The 21,777-nt window shown below is 44.1% G+C and overlaps 1 protein-coding gene across 4 annotated transcripts in view; it reads right to left on the bottom strand.

Moving 5' to 3' along the window:
• VPS16 (VPS16 core subunit of CORVET and HOPS complexes) overlaps positions 1-21,777 on the bottom strand; it is an 827,293-nt gene that overhangs the window by 436,260 nt on the left and 369,256 nt on the right. For all 4 annotated transcript variants that reach the window (XM_083153510.1, XM_083153511.1, XM_083153509.1 and 1 more), the window contains exon 12: positions 3,047-3,178. In XM_083153510.1, coding sequence (XP_083009636.1) covers positions 3,047-3,178 — 132 coding nt within the window. The remainder of the gene's footprint in view (positions 1-3,046; positions 3,179-21,777) is intronic.

Below are 21,777 nucleotides of genomic sequence, written 5' to 3'. Positions count from 1 at the left end.
GCACTGGCGCCAGCTTGTTTCAAACATAAGTCTTTTATCCACCTGGAGAGTCTCTGATAGGCTGCTGACTTCAGTCCGGGTTGCTATTGGAGGACTCCAACAAGATGGCACCTTTCCATAGATGCTGTGGCTGAGCTAGTATGCCCTGAGTCAGTGAAGTCCCCACAGGCAGCTGGAAGCACTGCAAGTGCCGCTACCGCCATCCAGGGTGATGGGACAGAGCCGGAATCCAGACCAGAGCACTCCATGCCAGCACAAGGCGACCAGCCAGAGTGGGCATGGTCACCCACGCACAATGCTGACTGCCGAGACCCCCCTGGCGCCGTGCTCAAGCACCAGAGACCACACACCTGGAACAGATCCCGTCGTACCACCTGAACTGGTAAGCGACATGAACAGACTGTCACAGTCTTGCTTCGTCGAAAGGTCTTTTGTTGGGAAGAGAGCGAAGATGAGCCAGTATATCAGCCATGGTAGGTTCTTGCGGACTTGCAGAGCCATCAGATGGCAGGGATGCCATTGTTTCAAAATCAGAAGGTATAAGAAAGTCAGGGTTAGGGCTTGCGTCAGCACTGGGAAAAGCGGTTTCGGGGGTAAGGTAGTGAAACAAATTAGCTTGTGATGGCGTCACTGCAGATTTCTTGGCTCCAGATGACTGCCCTCCTTTTCTGGTTTTCCCATTAATAACACAAGGTTCAAATGAAAGAAGGGCACAATTGTACTAGAGTGCGTTCCATGCAACAGGTGATGTAAGACACAGATTCACATTTCGTAAGTCTCAGCTACGGGCCACCACTTCCCATTTTGTGTGGGTGAATTAAGGGCAGGGGGCCATGGCAAGAGAGCAGTCAAACAAACATTTCAATGATATTTTAGATATCTAAGATAGAGAGCATGTCCTCTATTTATGTAGAGTGTAAAGCGTCCTTGAAGTAGTAACTTTAAGGGCAAGGAGCACGTTTAAGCTTCTGATGCCTATACAGCTTTTAGTTAGAAAAAAGGACACCTTTATTTTTGAGCGAGCTAAGTAGTGCGGAATTCAGTGACTTGAGATGATCAGGAGCAGTTTAATGAGGACTGCAAATACATGTAATAGTATAACAAACTGGAGGCAATAAGGTACAGAGGTCACTACTCTAATCCTAGTCATGGACCATGAAGGTTAATAGATAAATACTCAATATGTCTCTGCAGCAATCCAGCCCGTGTTTTAAGGGGGCTTCCCTGCAGCAGTACAGTCCAGAGCACTTCTTTCACAGGAAAGCCCTCACAACATGAGCTCCTAGCCAGCGGGGGAGCACACTACTGCAGGACCAGGGATCAGCCAGCGATTGAAAAAACCCGCTGTATTGAGGGAATCCAGACAGCAGGGAGAGCGCACAATCACCAGGGAGAGGGAGTCGCCGCAATAGCCGGGAGCAACCTGCAACCAGCCACTGCAGCACCCCAAGATGCCCGCGTGATAGTCAGGTATGGGCCCAGCTAAACGGGCGCAAGCAATCACCAGCCACTGTGACGCTCCATGGGTAGGGAGGGGAGTTCTTCCAGGCGGGTATCAGCGCTCCGTACCGTCCTGTGTCCCTGATATCTTGCCTCCGGTGGGGAACTTCCAGCGATCTTCCTTTAAGATTTAATATATTTAGCTGTCCAAGCTAGGAGCTCCAGTGAGGCACTGCCGGCCCATTTGGGGGATTCAGCGTATTTTACTTACCTTTGCTGTGTGAGTGGGGTAAGTCCTTCTTATCTCAAATCATCAAAGACCAATCAGAAACACAGTTTTGGACTTATTTTATTTAATTTCAGACAGTACTACACATTGTGTGTTTTTTCGGTACTTGTTTAGTTTCACGGCGGCAGTGTCTCAGTCACAGCAGCGTCTGTGTCCTTTTGCGGGGCTCGCTTCACTTGCCCACACTACGGGCTCGGTGGATCGCTATGCTCGCCACGCTACCTAAAATCAACTCCATGCCAACATGGATAGTGGTGGTATGAACTATTCTCGTTGGCATGGACTTTGTTTTAGAAAGTTTGCAGAGCGCCGAACCCGGAAGTAGCGGGCGGCCAAGCTGCTGCCGTGAAACTAAACAAGAAACGTTTTTTCTTTTATTTTTTTTTCTTTCTACCACATGATTTTGGATCATCCCGGAATATCCATTGGAGTATGTTACATCATTCTATGAAGAATAAACATCACTAATAGAATCCAAGGATTGTTCCTCATTTGGATACATATAAAGGAAAGTATCATACTTCAATTTTTGATGCACATTGATTTGTATGTGTCACTTAACAAGCACCTTAGATAATTAGCAATTATGATTGTTTTTGTTATTCACCATTTTTCGTTTTTTTGTATTAGAAATGTGTTGCCCAAGCATGGGTGTACATTGTGTTGCAGATGTAGTGTAGTATCGCTGTATAATTAGAGTGTCGCTGAATGTGGCAGGATACAAAGGTTGCTGAATCGTTGAAAATAAAGGCCATACTCAGTTGGATGACCTGCACCTAGCAAAGGGCTTGTGCGAAATTTAATGGCACAATCAATGTTAGTATCTGAAGACTTTTATAGTGGTATTGTAGCATCAGTTGACACTGAACGTAGGCACCATTCTATCATATGGCTGTACATAATGCACAAGATTTGTAGTGGCCAAATCAGAATTATCCTTTATGAAGTGGGAGTAATCAACTCCCTCCACAAACCATACCACCAGTAGGGCTGCTTTCAAACATGTATTTTCTATCCGAAGCCACTCAGGGCATTGGGTATCCATGCCTGTAAACCCTACAAATAATGTTCTTGCTATGATAATTATTAGGTATTGGTGGTAAAGTTAGAATAAAGAGCATTCAACAACCACACTTAAGGTGACCAGCAACAAATGATTTTACTGGTAACAGCCTAGATGCAGTGGGAGCTTGGCCAGGAGCAACAGCATGGGCATCTGGTTTTATTTTTGACTATATTCATAGCTTTGTAGTAAAACTGTAATAGATCCATCTAGTTATACAAACATTCCCATTTTAGCTGATTTATTTTACTTACTTTTAGCAATGATTTCTGCATTTCTGGTGAATGTTCATAACCACTTGCTTCAATACATTTCGCTACTGCTATAGGAAGAAGGTTTTGATCCTTAATTTCACGTAGGTAATCATCAGCCTTTTGGCTCTCTTTCTAAAAAGAAAGAAAATAAGAAAGTCTAGACACAGTAAAATAAGGCCTATTTGCTAAAAATTTGGACATTAAAGTAATTAGTGTGTGACTATTCAGATCACTAATCCAAGGTATCTCTATTGCAGTGGGGAGCAGTGATGCTTCTGAAACATTTAAAAAATGTGACACCAGGAAAGTGCTCAGATAAGTATGAGAAGTGAGGTCAATTGGACAATATGAAACCGTGAAATAACAGTTGCTGTGAAAGTGTGAGCTGTCCACCTTAACAAATCACTATAATCAATATTTTACAAATGTGTCCACATACATCTATCCTCCATGCAATAAAAGTGTGACTCTAGCGCCAAATGGCTTTTTCCAGTCATGCACTGAATATAGACATGCCACATATAATTTTCCTTTGTGGGAGCTGATTGTGCATGGCATCAGTTTCAAAATTGCAGGATTTTGGTATTTACCAATACATCCCTTTCTCTGAGTCCATATGGGACACTGAAGTATCTGAATACAATGGAATATAGATGGGTGATTTGGGGAGAAGGCACTTAATCTTAATGTGTGCGACTGGCTGTGCCCTTCCACGGACCAGTTTAGAAACTGTGCCCAAGGATAGATGGCAAAACAAACACCGAAGGAGAGTGGAAAGATATCTGCAGAGAGACATATTTACATCAGAAACACACATAGAGTACATATATGCTATACAATAACGTTAAGGACTGTAAAGCGATTATACCTTGCAACCAGGTACTAATTGCACCCTGCAATCAGATACTAATTACACCCTGTAACCAGGCGCATTAACCCATCTCAAGAAAAGAGCAGCGTAGAGTGGAAATACTGCCTCCCCTATGGACTCACAGAAAAAGATTTATTGGTAAGTACCAAAATCCTGTTTTCTGTGTCATCTACAGGGAATGTTGGAGTCTCTGAATACAATGGGGACATCTCAAAGCATCCCATTTGGGCGGGAATGTGCTGAGAATCTTGCAAAACTGCACGACTAAATGTAAAAGTGAAAGGCCGCAAACATGTCAAAATTATAAAACATTACAAAAATGTGTCTTGCTGCCTAAGACATGGTACAACACCACCACAGCATCCTAGACACCTTATGAGTAGCCAGCCAAAAGGACCCACCAAGAGTAGAATGATTCATCACAGATGCCAGGACAGGCTGAAGAACTGCAATAGAAGCCTGATGAGAAACTGCAATATATACTAATATCTAGCCTAAGTTGTGAACCACAGAGGCATCCAAGCTTATTCACACCAAGAAACAAACAAAATTTGTTGTAGCCAGGCGCAACTCTTTCAAAAAGACTTCATGTAAACCACCATGAATTAAGCAGGGGTTTATTGGAGTAAAAACATACAAACAAGTATATGTAACAATATATGCAACACAATATACAAACAAAATATCCTTGTGGACATCAAAGTGGGATTGCCAATTTTCATATATTCGAGGGTCAATACATAAGTTTATCTCACCATAAACCGATGCTGCGGTGGGCTATACTTCAAAAGAAGTTTCTGCGGCACCACCTCAGGAGGCTTGGTTCTTTGATGAGTCCCCCAAATAAAGTTCAAGTGCAGGAAAGTGCGGTCCCAATAAAGTGTCCAAATGTCTAGGTACAGTGCAAACAGATGGAGGATTGCTCTGTGCAGAATCAATCAAAGTGTGTCCTTTTTCAGGGTCAGCAACGCGTTTCGGAGACACGCAGGTCTCCTTTTTCAAGTGGGTATTTATTCACATCAAGGCCAAAGAAGGGAGTTTGCCTTCAATAAACAAACCATCCTGGCTAGATAAATAGCGAGATGTTGGAGAATCTTCAGGTAAAACCGTAACCACAATAGGTTGGGTGACGTAAAAAGGAGAAAGCACTCTAGGCAGAAAAGCCAGATGAGTACGATGTCCTACCGTGTCCACATGCAAGATGAAATAAGGATAACGACACGACATACAGTAGCTCCCAACTTAGACACACTCCTGGCATAACCCAAAGTAAACAGCAAGGCTGCCTTACATGATATGTACGTAAGGTCGGCAGACTGATTGCAACACTGCATAGCAAATAAAGATGCCAAAGAAAAGCTTTAGATAAAAGCAGCCACACAAGCACCGACCCTAAGGGACTACAGACATAGTCCCGCCTCATACTGGAAAAGCAGAGAAGTCAGAAGCAATAAACTGAACAGCAGAAAGCTGACTGTTCTCACACCAGGTTAAATACTGTATGCTTTCCAAATCCAATGAGAATGGCTGGAAATAACAACATGTATTCTCAAACATGGAAAGTAAAACCACAACAAAATCCCGCTCTCTCTTCATGAAAACCAAACTCTAGTCTCCTGTGCCCAATGCGAAAGACCTAATGTGGTAAGCCTCAAAATCTTCCCTCATCTCATACTGTCCGTTGAACAGCCCAGCTGTAGATGTAGGTCCCAGAAATCCTAATTGACCACAAATACCTTACTAAAGCAGATCTGAGTGAAGAGGCAGTATCCCAGGGTCGTCTGCAAGTAAAATTGGCAGATCTGCAAACCCAGATCTGCAATGTGTCTGCAGCAACAAGAATGATAAAATCCTCTTCATTTTTCCATCATAAGGAAGCAGAAATGTAATGAGCAGAATTGGTAGATAATGTTTAAGGTAACTAGCAAGACCACATAGCTGACAAGGCATCCACTGCCAGAGCCCTTGGATGCTAGATTCTAGAGAAAATCGCAAGCTCATAGTAAGATGGGACTGCTAAACTAAAGTGAGGAGGACCCCATTAATCCCCCAACTCTCAGAAAATACAAGGGGGTTTCTGGTGTGAAGACAACCTTCTTACAATCAACACGTGGAGTAAAACACTACTAAGTGTGTCAATAATTTGTGTTTTCATTAGGCCTATATAGATGCCGCCACCATGGAGTAGTCTGACTTCGCTTAGATGGGTGTCCCTTAGAAAAAAAAAGAGGAGTTGCCTGCCACAATGTCCTGCAAGTTCTAGTAAATCGAATAGCACGGCGGGATCCTGAAGAAATTCCTGATTAATCTTTTTTGACATATTGTACTGTACAACCAACACCAGAGGAAAATCATCAACTGAGGAGACCAAATTGTGAAAGTAGGAGGGATCCTGCCCATTTGGAAAATAAATCCAACAGTGAAAACCCGGAATGAAATAAGCCATCAGGTGAAGACCTATTAAAGGCCAAACCGTGTTGGTTTGGCCTTTAATGGGTCTTCACCTGATGGCTTATTTCATTCCGGGTTTTCATTGTTGGATTTATTTTCCAAATGGGCAGGATCCCTCCTACTTTCACAATCTGGTCTCCTCAGTAGAAGTCGAATAGACAACCGAGAAGACAACTTTCACAGGGCCCTGTGGACCAAATCCCTTGTCCACCCGAAGATTATCATTCAGAACTGAATTCTCTGAGTAGCTGTAAGACTCAGGAAAAGCATCATCAACCCACTGAATAAGTGGAGTGCCAACAGAAAGCATATATGTAATCACCCTCGAGAAAAAACTTAGATCATCCAGATAAGGGATGAAGTTTACCAACTCAGTCCACAGATGCCCAAACATTATGACCAAGTAAAACATCCTAGAGGCAGTGGTACGGCCAAAGAAAACTCTGGAAGGACAGCAAAATCCATACAAATCGAAGTCGCTCAAGATGAATCTTCCAGAAGGAAATAAGGAGGAAGGTATCAGATATATAATGCCACTAGGAATTCCCCCTACACCAAGTCCATCACTATATACACAATGAATATTTTAAGGATTAAAGAGGTAGAAAACCATTGACTGCACCTTGTACCATGAGTCATGGCTCGCAGCAGACCCAATCCCAACTGAGGAAACTGTCAGGAGACCAACTCCTACCATGAAATTCACTAGTTGTGAGGGAAACCCCTAATATGGAGGGATTCCTGGGGTCTGCGATAGAGTTGCCAGTCATTACTATTAGTTGAAAAAATGAATGTATATATAGGACTCCAAAAAAAGCCGGTAAAAAAGAAAAGTCAGTCTGAACTGACTTTTATTACCGACAGAAATGGACAAATTCAGGGTGAGTGCTGAAATGTGATGGAAGCACCCCTCCCTGAACAGGCATCACCACTCCTGTGTTCAAAGAGGAACGCCCAGAATATTTATGGGGAGGCCCGTAAAACGCTGGACTTTCACCTGCCCCATGTCCCCCTCTAGAGCGAACAGCCTGGCAAGTGTGATACTCGCCAAAGCCATTCGCTCCCAGGGTTTACACATTGCCAATCCCCCAAGCATCAGACCCACAGTGCAAATGACTGACATTTGTTTACAGCGTTCAAGTCTTATGAAGTGGGCATATCCATATCAAGGAGACGCACAATGTGACTCAGGCACTCTACAACCATTTTGCACAGAAACAAAAAGTTCCGAACACCGAAGGCATAGTCAGACCCAAGATTCACCTGTGAGATGCATAGCAGTCTTTATTTAATAGAAATAGTGAACTACAGATGGGGCAGGCCTCTTCCTTGCTGGCGAATCGCCAGAACGACAGCGCTGGCGATCCGCCAGCGGCCTGCCTCACCATCTGACAGACACACGTGCGTCTCACGCGCGTCTCAATCTCTGTCGGCGGGGCGACGGGAACCCTGTCCGTCTCCATCTCAGGGAGACAGACAGGGTTGGGGGGGGGGGGGGGGTGCGGGCAGGCGGCGGTGGAAGCGCCGTCGCTGGCGGGGAATGGCGGCTGGCATCGCCATCGCCTTCCCCTGCCAAGATGGAACCTGCCCCTTCTGTATATATTGCCCTGTACAGAATGAGATTCAAACATCTCTCCCTTCTCTAAATTTGAAATCTAAGAAGAACAAGCTGGAAAATACCTCAGTGTTTGTTCTGATGGGCCAACACACGGTGCGATTTGAAGGCATTTTCTAAGCCATAACTAGATCACTTACAAAATGCCCCTACATCAGTCCGTGTGTAGGGGCCATAGAGATGTATGCAAAGCCTGTATGCTGTACCTTCGCTGGTTGCACACCCTGCCAGCAACAAGCTGGCAGGGTGTGCCAGCTTTGGAAGAAAAGTGCTACATAAATACAAATATTATTACTGCTGCCTTTGAGCAGCATGATCAAGATGGCGCCGCTGATGGCTGCCTAGGAGCTGTGCAGCTCAGCCAAATATGTTCCCTGTGTGATAACTGTACTGTCTCTGCTTGCATTGTTACCTACCTGGCTGTTTCGGCGACCAGTGGTGCCGCTGATGGCTGCCTAGACACTGTTCAGCTCGGTGGGTATGTGTTCCCTGTGTGATAACTGTACTGTCTCTGCTTAATGTTACCTACCTGGCTGTAGCAGTGACCAGTGGCGCCACTGATGGCTGCCTAGGCACTGTGCAACTCGGTGGGTATGTGTTCCCCACATGTAATGTCTTAATGTAATGTATGTAATGCCCCCCCCCCTTCATCCCTGCTTGATGCCGCACTGTAAATCCACCAAAAATTCCTATTGTGTGCAAGCATACATGGCCAATAAAGTTGATTCCATTCTATGTGCGGCACCGCATGTCCAGTGTGCTGGATAAATCAATAATCGACTATATTAGGGCCAGTGTTCTAACCGGAGAACACTGGCCCTGAAAGATCACTCAAAACACAGCACTGACACATAGCTGTGTGCTGAGCAATCTTGCTGAAGCGTTCCTGATCATCTCCCGCCGGGGCGCTGGAACGTTTTTAGGTTGGGGGGGGGCAAGATATAATCTCATTTTGGCGCCCCCTAAATTGCTATATGTCCCTATAACCCTCATATGTCCAGCACATGCCCCCACACCACTCATTTGTCCAGCACATGTCCCTATAACCCTCATATGTCCAGAACATGTCCCTATAACCCTCATATGTCCAGCACATGCCCCCACATCCCTCATATGTCCAGCACATGTCCCCACACCACTCATTTGTCCAGCACATGTCCCTATAACCCTCATATGTCCAGAACATGTCCCTATAACCCTCATATGTCCAGCACATGCCCCCACATCCCTCATATGTCCAGCACATGTCCCCACACCACTCATTTGTCCAGCACATGTCCCTATAACCCTCATATGTCCAGCACATGTCCCTATAACCCTCATATGTCCAGCACATGCCCTCACATCCCTCATATGTCCAGCACATGCCCCCACACCCCTTATATGCCCAGCACATGCCCCCACATCCCTCATATGTCCAGCACATGCCCCCACATCCCTCATATGTCCAGCACATGCCCCCACATCCCTCATATGCCCAGCACATGCCCCTACATCCCTCATATGTCCAGCACATGTTCCCACATCCCTCATATGTTCAGCACATGTCCCCACATCCCTCATATGTTCAGCACATGTCCCTATAACCCTCATTTGCCCAGAACATGTCCCCACACCACTCATATGCCCAGAACATCAATTGTTCACACAATCCCCATAACTTAATACATCCCCAATGTACATTAACTCAAATTGTGAGCAAGTTTAGAGATCTCCTCAACTTACTTTTTTTGTTTTGCTGCCTGGATCCCTCCCATACACAGCAGGGCAGACACGCTGGCCGCAGCAGGATGGGGTTGGAGCGCGCTGGGGACCTCGATGCTGGATGCCATGCCCATGCGACGCTCGTCGCTGAAGCAGCAGGGGGCGGGCGGCCGCGACGTCGGACACTGTAAGTGTCAATCAAACACCGCTGGGCAGGGCGGCCGGCAGGGAGGGGACTGAGTCTGACAGGGAGGACGGATGGAGAGACCCGGCGCAGCGGCGCCAGCGCGCATAGCTCTGCAGGATATGTGAGTGTAGAAAAGACCTCACACATACATCAAGACACAGACGGGCCCCGGCCGGGCTCTGGGGCACTTCAGATCGCCGGGGCCCGTCACACATGTCCCCCTTGACCCCCCCTGTCGCCGGCCCTGACAGCGCCCCCAGACAACGGTACTTTAGCGCCTCAGTATTTTTTTTGGGGGGGGGGGCAAGCTGCCCCCTCCCCCCCCCCGTTCCGGCGCCACTGTCTCCCGGTGTGTAGGCCCCTTTAGACACTTCTTATCTTGCTATGTGCCTTACATGAGAGAGCTATTACAAACATTACAATGAAAACAAGTAATGTTTATCTTGCTGTACTGCAGGAGTCTATGAGAATAGTTACAATTAGCACTCACACAAACACAGACAGACAGGATTCTTATATAAATATATATTCTGATCTAATTTGGGGCAGCATGCAATGTTTAATGGTTAGCATTACGGCCTCACAGTGCTGAGGTCATGAGTCTGATGTACTCCAGCTTCGGTATTAGATAAAGCAAAAATTAAAATCAGCAACAGCAACGTTTTAACATACAAATGCTGTCGTCAGGCTGACAACAACATTTGTATGTTGAAACGTTGCTTTTGTTGTTTCAATTTTTACTTTATCTACTACTTGCTGCTGATTAAATTTTGCTTGATCTACTACCAAAACTAGAGTGCTGCACGTTCTGTTCTCTGTATAAGGCCGTCACGTAGTGCGGGCACACACTGTTACTGCTGGACTGCTGTGGTTGCGCAGCACCCTCTTGTTTTCTCTCTCTTTATAATTATATATTAAAATTTAAATATATATATATATATATATATATATATATATATATATATATAGTCGATATGAAAGAAGACAGCAGCGGCACTCAAGTGGGAACTTTTAAACGTTGTATTTATCACAGCAAAAACGGACCTACGTTTCGGGGATTACACGCCCCTTTGTCAAGGTGTAAAAATCAATACAAACAGTGTGCACATTGTGTTTACCTTAAATAGGGTGAGAAAACAGGTGTCCCGGCGTGCAGGGTCCGTCCCCCGGCATCAGCGTCATTACTGGAAGTACAGGGCGGCGGAAGTCATAGTCCGTCATGAAAATCAGTATCAGAGGCGCTCGGTGGAGCGCAAACAGGAAGGTAGTCATAGTTACCTGAACCGGTTTCCCTGGTGATCGCTTTTGCTTGGGGAAACAAACCCTGGGCGCCGTGTCACTCTGAAATAAGCAAAAACATGATCAAAAACAAAAACATGTTTTTGCTTATTTCAGAGTGACACGGCGCCCAGGGTTTGTTTCCCCAAGCATAAGCGATCACCAGGGAAACCGGTTCAGGTAACTATGACTACCTTCCTGTTTGCGCTCCACCGAGCGCCTCTGATACTGATTTTCATGATGGACTATGACTTCCGCCGCCCTGTACTTCTGGTAATGACGCTGATGCCGAAGGACGGACCGTGCACGCCGGGACACCTGTCTTCTCACCCTATTTAAGGTAAACACAATGTGCACACTGTTTGTATTGATTTTTACACCTTGACAAAGGGGCGTGTAATCCCCGAAACGTAGGTCCGTTTTTGCTGTGATAAATACGTTTAAAAGTTCCCCCTTGAGTGCCGCTGCTGTCTTCTTTCATATCGACTATCCTTCAGTTCCAGAAGGCACCCGGGCAGTTGCCCATGAGGGAGAGTGCCGGGCCGACCCCACCGACTATATATATATAGTCTGGTAGTTCGGTCCGGCACTCACCCACATGTGCAATTACCCGGGTGCCTTCTGGAAACAATTGTAGTAAGTCTTTAGAATAACAGACAGCGGCACTCAGTCGGGAGGTTTCAAACGTGTATTCAAGAAATCACAGCATAAGCCAACGTTTCGGGGATTATACGCCCCTTTGTCAAGGTGTGGTGATACAAATAAAAGCAAAAAAGTGTTTACCTTAAATAGGGTGAAATCGCAGTGTCATGGCGTCCTGCGCCCGCCTCTCCGGCACCGGAGCTCTGACCGGAACTCTATGGGCGGAAGTCCGTCATCTGGGGACGGAAGTCCGGGGTTTGGAGCGCTCGATGAAACGCAAGCGGTGGGGTTGCTATGGGTCCAAGCTGCCAGAAATACTGGATAACATGGTGGAGAAATTTGTGGAGAGGGGGTACAAAGAGGAGCTGTTACAAGCACAGAGGGAAGAAGTGCTCAAAGTCCCCAGAGACACTTTACTCTCCAACTCCAAAGACAACTCTAAGAAAAATGCAAAAGTGGAGAATACCATCCCATTTGTAACTAGGTACAACACATCCAGTTACGTACTACCTAGAGCTACTAGGGCATTATGGCCCATCATAAAGACGGATGAAAGACTTCCAGCACTCAGGGACAAACGTCCCCTGATCTGTCACACCAGAGGGAAAAACTTGCAGAGTTTATTAGTACACAACGACATTACAGGCTTTGTGTCCAACAAGACCACAGAAGAGAGAAACTTTCTACGGAAACAACATGGATGTTACAAGTGCATAAAATGTACTACATGCCAACATATGATCACAGGCAATGCGTTTATTCATCCCATTGATGGCAGATCTTTCCCCATTAACCATGTAGTCACCTGTACCACCACCCATATTATATATGTTATACAATGCCCATGCAAGCTCCTATATGTGGGCAAGACAGTGAGGACTTTACGCACCCGAATGGCATTACACCGGTCCGCAATTAGCAAAGCCATAGCGGGTAAAGAAAATGAACAACCGGTAGCGAAACATTTCGCTGCAGCCCACCATAAATTGTCCGACCTGAAACACACCATAATCGATCACATCCCAGTGTCCATAAGAAGAGGAGATCGTGACGGGAAGCTGTTAAGAAGAGAAACGATGTGGATAAACAAATTGAACAGCACCAGTCCACATGGCCTTAATGACAAATTGTCGCTTGGCATTTTCTTATAAGACTGTGTCATGGCGTAATTATGCCTTACAGAAGTCTCAGACTTTATAAATGTGTGCTTTAGTTTCCTCTCCGCTTCTTCTCACTATCCCTTTTAAAAATCTTTCTTCTAATGGTCTACATTGTATCACCTGTGTTACAGGGTCGACACAAGTCGACAAATGTCTGTATGGACAAATTTAGTGTGCTTTTTCTTCCTCTTGTCTTATCTTACTATCCCTTTACATTTTTTTCTTGTGTAATATATATATATATATATATATATATATATATATATATATATATATAGCAGGTTGGTGCGTTCGGCACTCCGGACGAAGTATCAGCTACCTTGGTGCCTTCCCCAAGGAAAGTTAATAGATGCTGTAGATCCCTTTGGCTCTTGAATTTGAGCGTAAGGGAATAAAGGCGGCACTCCAAGGGTTTTTGTAAACTTGAAAAAACTTTTATAAATATTTACATAGTGAAGAAGTTGGACATCAACAGCGACGTTTCAAGGCCTGTCGGCCTTTTCATCAGGATGTCGTCCAAAGTGCGATCTGTGCTGTGCAAAAACAAGTAACTGAGCTGCAGCTCTCTTACCTGCATATATGGCTTGTGCGTGTCCGTGTCTGTCTGCTTCCCCAGCGTGTGACGGAGCCGTGCTTCCGGGTGCATCAGCTACTCCCCCTCCGTGCGGTTGTTGCTTAGCAACCCTGGACGCTGCTGGCTCCGTTGTGCTTAAAGGAGAAAACAGAGCAAGTGAATAGATAAGACCAACGTAAACAAGTTGGATGTGTGTGACCAAAACTTAAATATCTGTGATAAAAAATGTGAAGCTTACCAAGCCATATGTTGGTGTAGATGTGTATAAGTTTATATAAAGAACGCACGCTATTAATGCCAGAAATTGATCTATGCATATAACTTAATAGAAATTTTTATGACACCGTTTTTCAGCATCACCTATCGCACTTTGTACTACACAATATATGTAATTCATCATTCCTTATGCATGCGTATACAGAAGAAGAAGTATATATAATTCTAATAAAGAGAAAAAAGAGAAAGCAAATTTATGATATAATAGAAGACATGAAGCCCTGAAACAGAGCTGGAACCAGAGCTAAAAAATCATGAAAAACCGTCATGGAAAAATCATGAAAAATAGTCCTAGAGCCTTCTAGAGCTACTCAATGAATGGGACCATATCTTTATTTTATAGTCCCGTTAGATGAAAGTGTTCCAGGTTATCATTTCATTAAGTCCCGCTGGTGCCATTGTATTCAGCCTGTATATCCACTGTGCCTCTTTTCTTGTTAATATTTTTTGTCTGTTGCCGCCTCTGCTGAGTGTGGGGACATGGTCAATGATTTTACATTTGAGATCTGCCAATGTATGTCCTTGTTCTTTAAAATGTCGGGCGACCGGTTGGTTGATGGTTTTGCCCTGGAGGCTTGCTGTAATGGCTGATCTGTGTAATGCCATCCTAGATCTCAGGTGTACTATAGTTTGCCCTACGTAATATTTGTTGCATGGACAGACTATGATGTAAATAATGAACGGAGTTTTGCAGGTCAAAATGTGTCGGATTTTGTAGATTTTATCTTGATGCGGGTGTTTGAATGTTGTTCCCGTTTCTAAGTAGCTGCAGGCCGTACAGGAAGGGCATCTGTAGCACCCTGGTTTTTTCTCCTGGATGTTGAAGAGTGTAGCTTTGGGTTTGCTTTCAATATTAGTTTTGACCAGCATATCGCGTAGATTTTTTCCCCTGCGATAACTAGGCATAATATGTTTTTGGCTGAAGACCGGCAATTGTTTGTCACATTTTATAATTGGCCAGATGCCTCTAAGGGCTCTGGGTAAAACTCTGGTGGCAGGATTGTAAGTGGTCACAAACGTGATTTTATCAAATGTTTTGTTTTCTTTTATTTTAGATAATAAATGTTGTCTTGGGATTGCTTCAATTTGTTCCTTCTGTTTTTTCAGTACGGTCGGTTTGTATCCTCTTTCAGCAAATTTATTAGTCATGATGTTAAGGTCAATCTTGCACTGTGTGGTGTCACTGTCGATTCTTGCCACTCGCAATAGTTGGGATTTTGGGAGGCTGCGTTTGAGTGCTTTAGGATGGTTGCTGCTATATTGTAAGAGAGTGTTCCGATCCGTATCTTTATAGAAAACAGCAGTTTCTATTTGTCTGTTTTTGATGCTGATGGTGACATCCAAGTAGTTGACCTTTTCAGTATCCAGGTTGTAAGTAAATTTAATTGGACTGTTGTATGCGTTAATGTTATTGATCAGGTTGATAAGTTCCTCGCTTTGTCCTGACCAAATAAGAAACAGGTCGTCTATGTAGCGCGTATACATGACGATGTTCTGGCTGATGGTGATGTCAGAAAAGAAGAACTCATTCTCCTGTTCGAACATGTATACGTTGGCTAGGGAAGGTGACACATTCGACCCCATGGAACAACCTGTGAGTTGTAAGAAATATTTCCCGTTGTGGATGAAGTAATTCTTGGTGAGGGTCAACTCCAGCAGTGTCAGAAACAGTGTGATGTCGAGGGCAGTGAACTTGACTCTATGTAGAAACCTTTGCATAGCAGAGAGTGCTCCAGAGTGTGGTATAACCGTGTAAAGGTTTTTTACATCGAGTGTGCATAGTATGCAATTTTCAGGGAGAGCTTGTATTTGTTGTAATTTAAGGAGCAGTTGTGTCGTATCCTTAAGGAATGTCCTTTGTGTAACCAAGTAAGGTTGAATGAGCGAATCCAAAAACTGGGAGACAGGCTGAAACAATGACCCCCGGGCAGATATGATGGGTCTGCCCGGAGGGTTTACAGGATCCTTATGTATTTTTGGTATACTGTAGATGACCGGGCTGATGGGAAATTCTTGGGTGAGTGTTTTATATACTTTTTTACTTATGTGTCCTGCTTTATGTGCTTCTGCTAGGACCAAGTCTAGTTCTTTTTTAAACACTTTCGTCGGGTCCCCCGGTAGCTTTCTGTAGGTGGCCGTATCAGCTAATATGTCATCTAAGTTTTGGATATATTTATCCGTGTCCTGCACCACTATACCCCCACCTTTGTCAGCGGGGCGTATAGTGATGCTGGTGTTCTGAGATAGATTTTTCAATGCTTTAACCTCCTGCTGATCCATGTTCGTCCATTTTTTGGGGGCATTGATATTAAATTTTTGTACCGATTCATCGATTATTTTGAGAAATGTCTTTATGGACGAATTTTGTGAGGGGGGATCAAAGGAAGAATGTGCATGCTTGATGAGAAACGAGTTGTGCCTGTCTTCTTGTGGTTTTGGAGCTTGTTGAAAGAACTCTTTTACCCTTAAGGATCTCCCAAAACGGTGCAAGTCCACCTGCCAATCGAACTCCTGGTGTGTATTAGAAGGAACAAAAGTGAGACCCCGATTTAATACTTTTTCTTCTGCAGTGGATAGGGCATGTGAGGAAAAGTTAAATACTACCGTTTCTTTTTGTTGGAAGGCGGCTTTCCGGATCCGGTTCGTCTGCCCACCTCGTCTGGTGTGTCGGGTAGTTTGCCTCCGGTTTTGGCCCGGGTTAATCGGCCTAAAGGGAGCCCAGAATGAGGTGTTTGTTCGTCTGAGTCTTCTAATGCAAAGTCACTATCGCTAGTGTATCTGGGGTTATCTTTGTGTTTGCGATCCCTCCAGGATGATCTACTATTGGGGCGTCCCTTTTGCCTGATTGGTTCTGAGCCATTAAGCCACCTGTAAACTCTCCCATCTTCGTAGTCGACCTGGACCGCATCCCATTTTCTTTTTTTGAATTTTCCAGGTCTTTTTTGTATTGGTTTAATTGTACCTCCAATTTCTCCCAGAGGGGATTGTTTTTCTTGTCCAGAATTATTGGTTTATAGTCTTCACGCACTTGGGCTATTTTAGCTTTAGTGGTTTGTAACGTGCTACTGGACTCCTCTATCACCAGGATCATGAGATCCTGGCTACATTTATTGAGGATCGAAATCCAACGTAGGCAGAACTGGGGGTTGTTTCTGCCTATTGTAGGCGTATTATTAATGCGAAATCCCCGCGGTATCCTGTGTGCTCGGTAATAATCCGAGAGTGTGGAACCGTGTAATTGGAAGTCTATTTCCTTTTTATGTAATTTATATAGTACATTATATACATCTTCAGGAGATTGGGATGACTGTAGAGGGTTTTGGTCTTCTTTGAAGAGGACAGATTGTACATGCTCTTGTGTATAGGAGAAAGTTTCATGTAGATGTTGCTGAATTTCAACAAAAGTGAGTCCATCTTTAAGCTGGTTTTCCATGATGGCAAAACTGTAGAGATGCGTTCGTGCTTGTGGTACAAGTGCTGGTGCAGTGCTAGTGAGAGTGCAGATCCGATGCTTGTTTAGCACTATGGTAGAATAGTTGAAATAATTTTGTATCCAATAAATGCAAGGAAATGGGTTCCGGTGCCTTAACACGTAGGGAAGCACTGGCAAGTGTCCCAAATTTGTAGCAGGTTGGTGCGTTCGGCACTCCGGACGAAGTATCAGCTACCTTGGTGCCTTCCCCAAGGAAAGTTAATAGATGCTGTAGATCCCTTTGGCTCTTGAATTTGAGCGTAAGGGAATAAAGGCGTTTTCTCCTTTAAGCACAACGGAGCCAGCAGCGTCCAGGGTTGCTAAGCAACAACCGCACGGAGGGGGAGTAGCTGATGCACCCGGAAGCACGGCTCCGTCACACGCTGGGGAAGCAGACAGACACGGACACGCACAAGCCATATATGCAGGTAAGAGAGCTGCAGCTCAGTTACTTGTTTTTGCACAGCACAGATCGCACTTTGGACGACATCCTGATGAAAAGGCCGACAGGCCTTGAAACGTCGCTGTTGATGTCCAACTTCTTCACTATGTAAATATTTATAAAAGTTTTTTCAAGTTTACAAAAACCCTTGGAGTGCCGCCTTTATTCCCTTACGCTCAAATTCAAGAGCCAAAGGGATCTACAGCATCTATTAACTTTCCTTGGGGAAGGCACCAAGGTAGCTGATACTTCGTCCGGAGTGCCGAACGCACCAACCTGCTACAAATTTGGGACACTTGCCAGTGCTTCCCTACGTGTTAAGGCACCGGAACCCATTTCCTTGCATTTATTGGATACAAAATTATTTCAACTATTCTACCATAGTGCTAAACAAGCATCGGATCTGCACTCTCACTAGCACTGCACCAGCACTTGTACCACAAGCACGAACGCATCTCTACAGTTTTGCCATCATGGAAAACCAGCTTAAAGATGGACTCACTTTTGTTGAAATTCAGCAACATCTACATGAAACTTTCTCCTATACACAAGAGCATGTACAATCTGTCCTCTTCAAAGAAGACCAAAACCCTCTACAGTCATCCCAATCTCCTGAAGATGTATATAATGTACTATATAAATTACATAAAAAGGAAATAGACTTCCAATTACACGGTTCCACACTCTCGGATTATTACCGAGCACACAGGATACCGCGGGGATTTCGCATTAATAATACGCCTACAATAGGCAGAAACAACCCCCAGTTCTGCCTACGTTGGATTTCGATCCTCAATAAATGTAGCCAGGATCTCATGATCCTGGTGATAGAGGAGTCCAGTAGCACGTTACAAACCACTAAAGCTAAAATAGCCCAAGTGCGTGAAGACTATAAACCAATAATTCTGGACAAGAAAAACAATCCCCTCTGGGAGAAATTGGAGGTACAATTAAACCAATACAAAAAAGACCTGGAAAAATTCAAAAAAAGAAAATGGGATGCGGTCCAGGTCGACTACGAAGATGGGAGAGTTTACAGGTGGCTTAATGGCTCAGAACCAATCAGGCAAAAGGGACGCCCCAATAGTAGATCATCCTGGAGGGATCGCAAACACAAAGATAACCCCAGATACACTAGCGATAGTGACTTTGCATTAGAAGACTCAGACGAACAAACACCTCATTCTGGGCTCCCTTTAGGCCAATTATCCCGGGCCAAAACCGGAGGCAAACTACCCGACACACCAGACGAGGTGGGCAGACGAACCGGATCCGGAAAGCCGCCTTCCAACAAAAAGAAACCGTAGTATTTAACTTATCCTCACATGCCCTATCCACTGCAGAAGAAAAAGTATTAAATCGGGGTCTCACTTTTGTTCCTTCTAATACACACCAGGAGTTCGATTGGCAGGTGGACTTGCACCGTTTTGGGAGATCCTTAAGGGTAAAAGAGTTCTTTCAACAAGCTCCAAAACCACAAGAAGACAGGCACAACTCGTTTCTCATCAAGCATGCACATTCTTCCTTTGATCCCCCCTCACAAAATTCGTCCATAAAGACATTTCTCAAAATAATCGATGAATCGGTACAAAAATTTAATATCAATGCCCCCAAAAAATGGACGAACATGGATCAGCAGGAGGTTAAAGCATTGAAAAATCTATCTCAGAACACCAGCATCACTATACGCCCCGCTGACAAAGGTGGGGGTATAGTGGTGCAGGACACGGATAAATATATCCAAAACTTAGATGACATATTAGCTGATACGGCCACCTACAGAAAGCTACCGGGGGACCCGACGAAAGTGTTTAAAAAAGAACTAGACTTGGTCCTAGCAGAAGCACATAAAGCAGGACACATAAGTAAAAAAGTATATAAAACACTCACCCAAGAATTTCCCATCAGCCCGGTCATCTACAGTATACCAAAAATACATAAGGATCCTGTAAACCCTCCGGGCAGACCCATCATATCTGCCCGGGGGTCATTGTTTCAGCCTGTCTCCCAGTTTTTGGATTCGCTCATTCAACCTTACTTGGTTACACAAAGGACATTCCTTAAGGATACGACACAACTGCTCCTTAAATTACAACAAATACAAGCTCTCCCTGAAAATTGCATACTATGCACACTCGATGTAAAAAACCTTTACACGGTTATACCACACTCTGGAGCACTCTCTGCTATGCAAAGGTTTCTACATAGAGTCAAGTTCACTGCCCTCGACATCACACTGTTTCTGACACTGCTGGAGTTGACCCTCACCAAGAATTACTTCATCCACAACGGGAAATATTTCTTACAACTCACAGGTTGTTCCATGGGGTCGAATGTGTCACCTTCCCTAGCCAACGTATACATGTTCGAACAGGAGAATGAGTTCTTCTTTTCTGACATCACCATCAGCCAGAACATCGTCATGTATACGCGCTACATAGACGACCTGTTTCTTATTTGGTCAGGACAAAGCGAGGAACTTATCAACCTGATCAATAACATTAACGCATACAACAGTCCAATTAAATTTACTTACAACCTGGATACTGAAAAGGTCAACTACTTGGATGTCACCATCAGCATCAAAAACAGACAAATAGAAACTGCTGTTTTCTATAAAGATACGGATCGGAACACTCTCTTACAATATAGCAGCAACCATCCTAAAGCACTCAAACGCAGCCTCCCAAAATCCCAACTATTGCGAGTGGCAAGAATCGACAGTGACACCACACAGTGCAAGATTGACCTTAACATCATGACTAATAAATTTGCTGAAAGAGGATACAAACCGACCGTACTGAAAAAACAGAAGGAACAAATTGAAGCAATCCCAAGACAACATTTATTATCTAAAATAAAAGAAAACAAAACATTTGATAAAATCCCGTTTGTGACCACTTACAATCCTGCCACCAGAGTTTTACCCAGAGCCCTTAGAGGCATCTGGCCAATTATAAAATGTGACAGACAATTGCCGGTCTTCAGCCAAAAACATATTATGCCTAGTTATCGCAGGGGAAAAAATCTACGCGATATGCTGGTCAAAACTAATATTGAAAGCAAACCCAAAGCTACACTCTTCAACATCCAGGAGAAAAAACCAGGGTGCTACAGATGCCCTTCCTGTACGGCCTGCAGCTACTTAGAAACGGGAACAACATTCAAACACCCGCATCAAGATAAAATCTACAAAATCCGACACATTTTGACCTGCAAAACTCCGTTCATTATTTACATCATAGTCTGTCCATGCAACAAATATTACGTAGGGCAAACTATAGTACACCTGAGATCTAGGATGGCATTACACAGATCAGCCATTACAGCAAGCCTCCAGGGCAAAACCATCAACCAACCGGTCGCCCGACATTTTAAAGAACAAGGACATACATTGGCAGATCTCAAATGTAAAATCATTGACCATGTCCCCACACTCAGCAGAGGCGGCAACAGACAAAAAATATTAACAAGAAAAGAGGCACAGTGGATATACAGGCTGAATACAATGGCACCAGCGGGACTTAATGAAATGATAACCTGGAACACTTTCATCTAACGGGACTATAAAATAAAGATATGGTCCCATTCATTGAGTAGCTCTAGAAGGCTCTAGGACTATTTTTCATGATTTTTCCATGACGGTTTTTCATGATTTTTTAGCTCTGGTTCCAGCTCTGTTTCAGGGCTTCATGTCTTCTATTATATCATAAATTTGCTTTCTCTTTTTTCTCTTTATTAGAATTATATATACTTCTTCTTCTGTATACGCATGCATAAGGAATGATGAATTACATATATTGTGTAGTACAAAGTGCGATAGGTGATGCTGAAAAACGGTGTCATAAAAATTTCTATTAAGTTATATGCATAGATCAATTTCTGGCATTAATAGCGTGCGTTCTTTATATAAACTTATACACATCTACACCAACATATGGCTTAGTAAGCTTCACATTTTTTATCACAGATATATAAGTTTTGGTCACACACATCCAACTTGTTTACGTTGGTCTTATCTATTCACTTGCTCTGTTTTCTCCTTTAAGCACAACGGAG

The sequence above is a fragment of the Crinia signifera genome, chromosome 7 (assembly GCF_055691185.1).
Source record: "Crinia signifera chromosome 7, ASM5569118v1, whole genome shotgun sequence".
In the NCBI taxonomy this organism is placed as follows: Eukaryota; Metazoa; Chordata; class Amphibia; order Anura; family Myobatrachidae; genus Crinia; species Crinia signifera.
The sequence above is the reverse complement of the archived record's forward strand: the minus strand, read 5'-3'. Positions and strand labels throughout refer to the sequence as shown.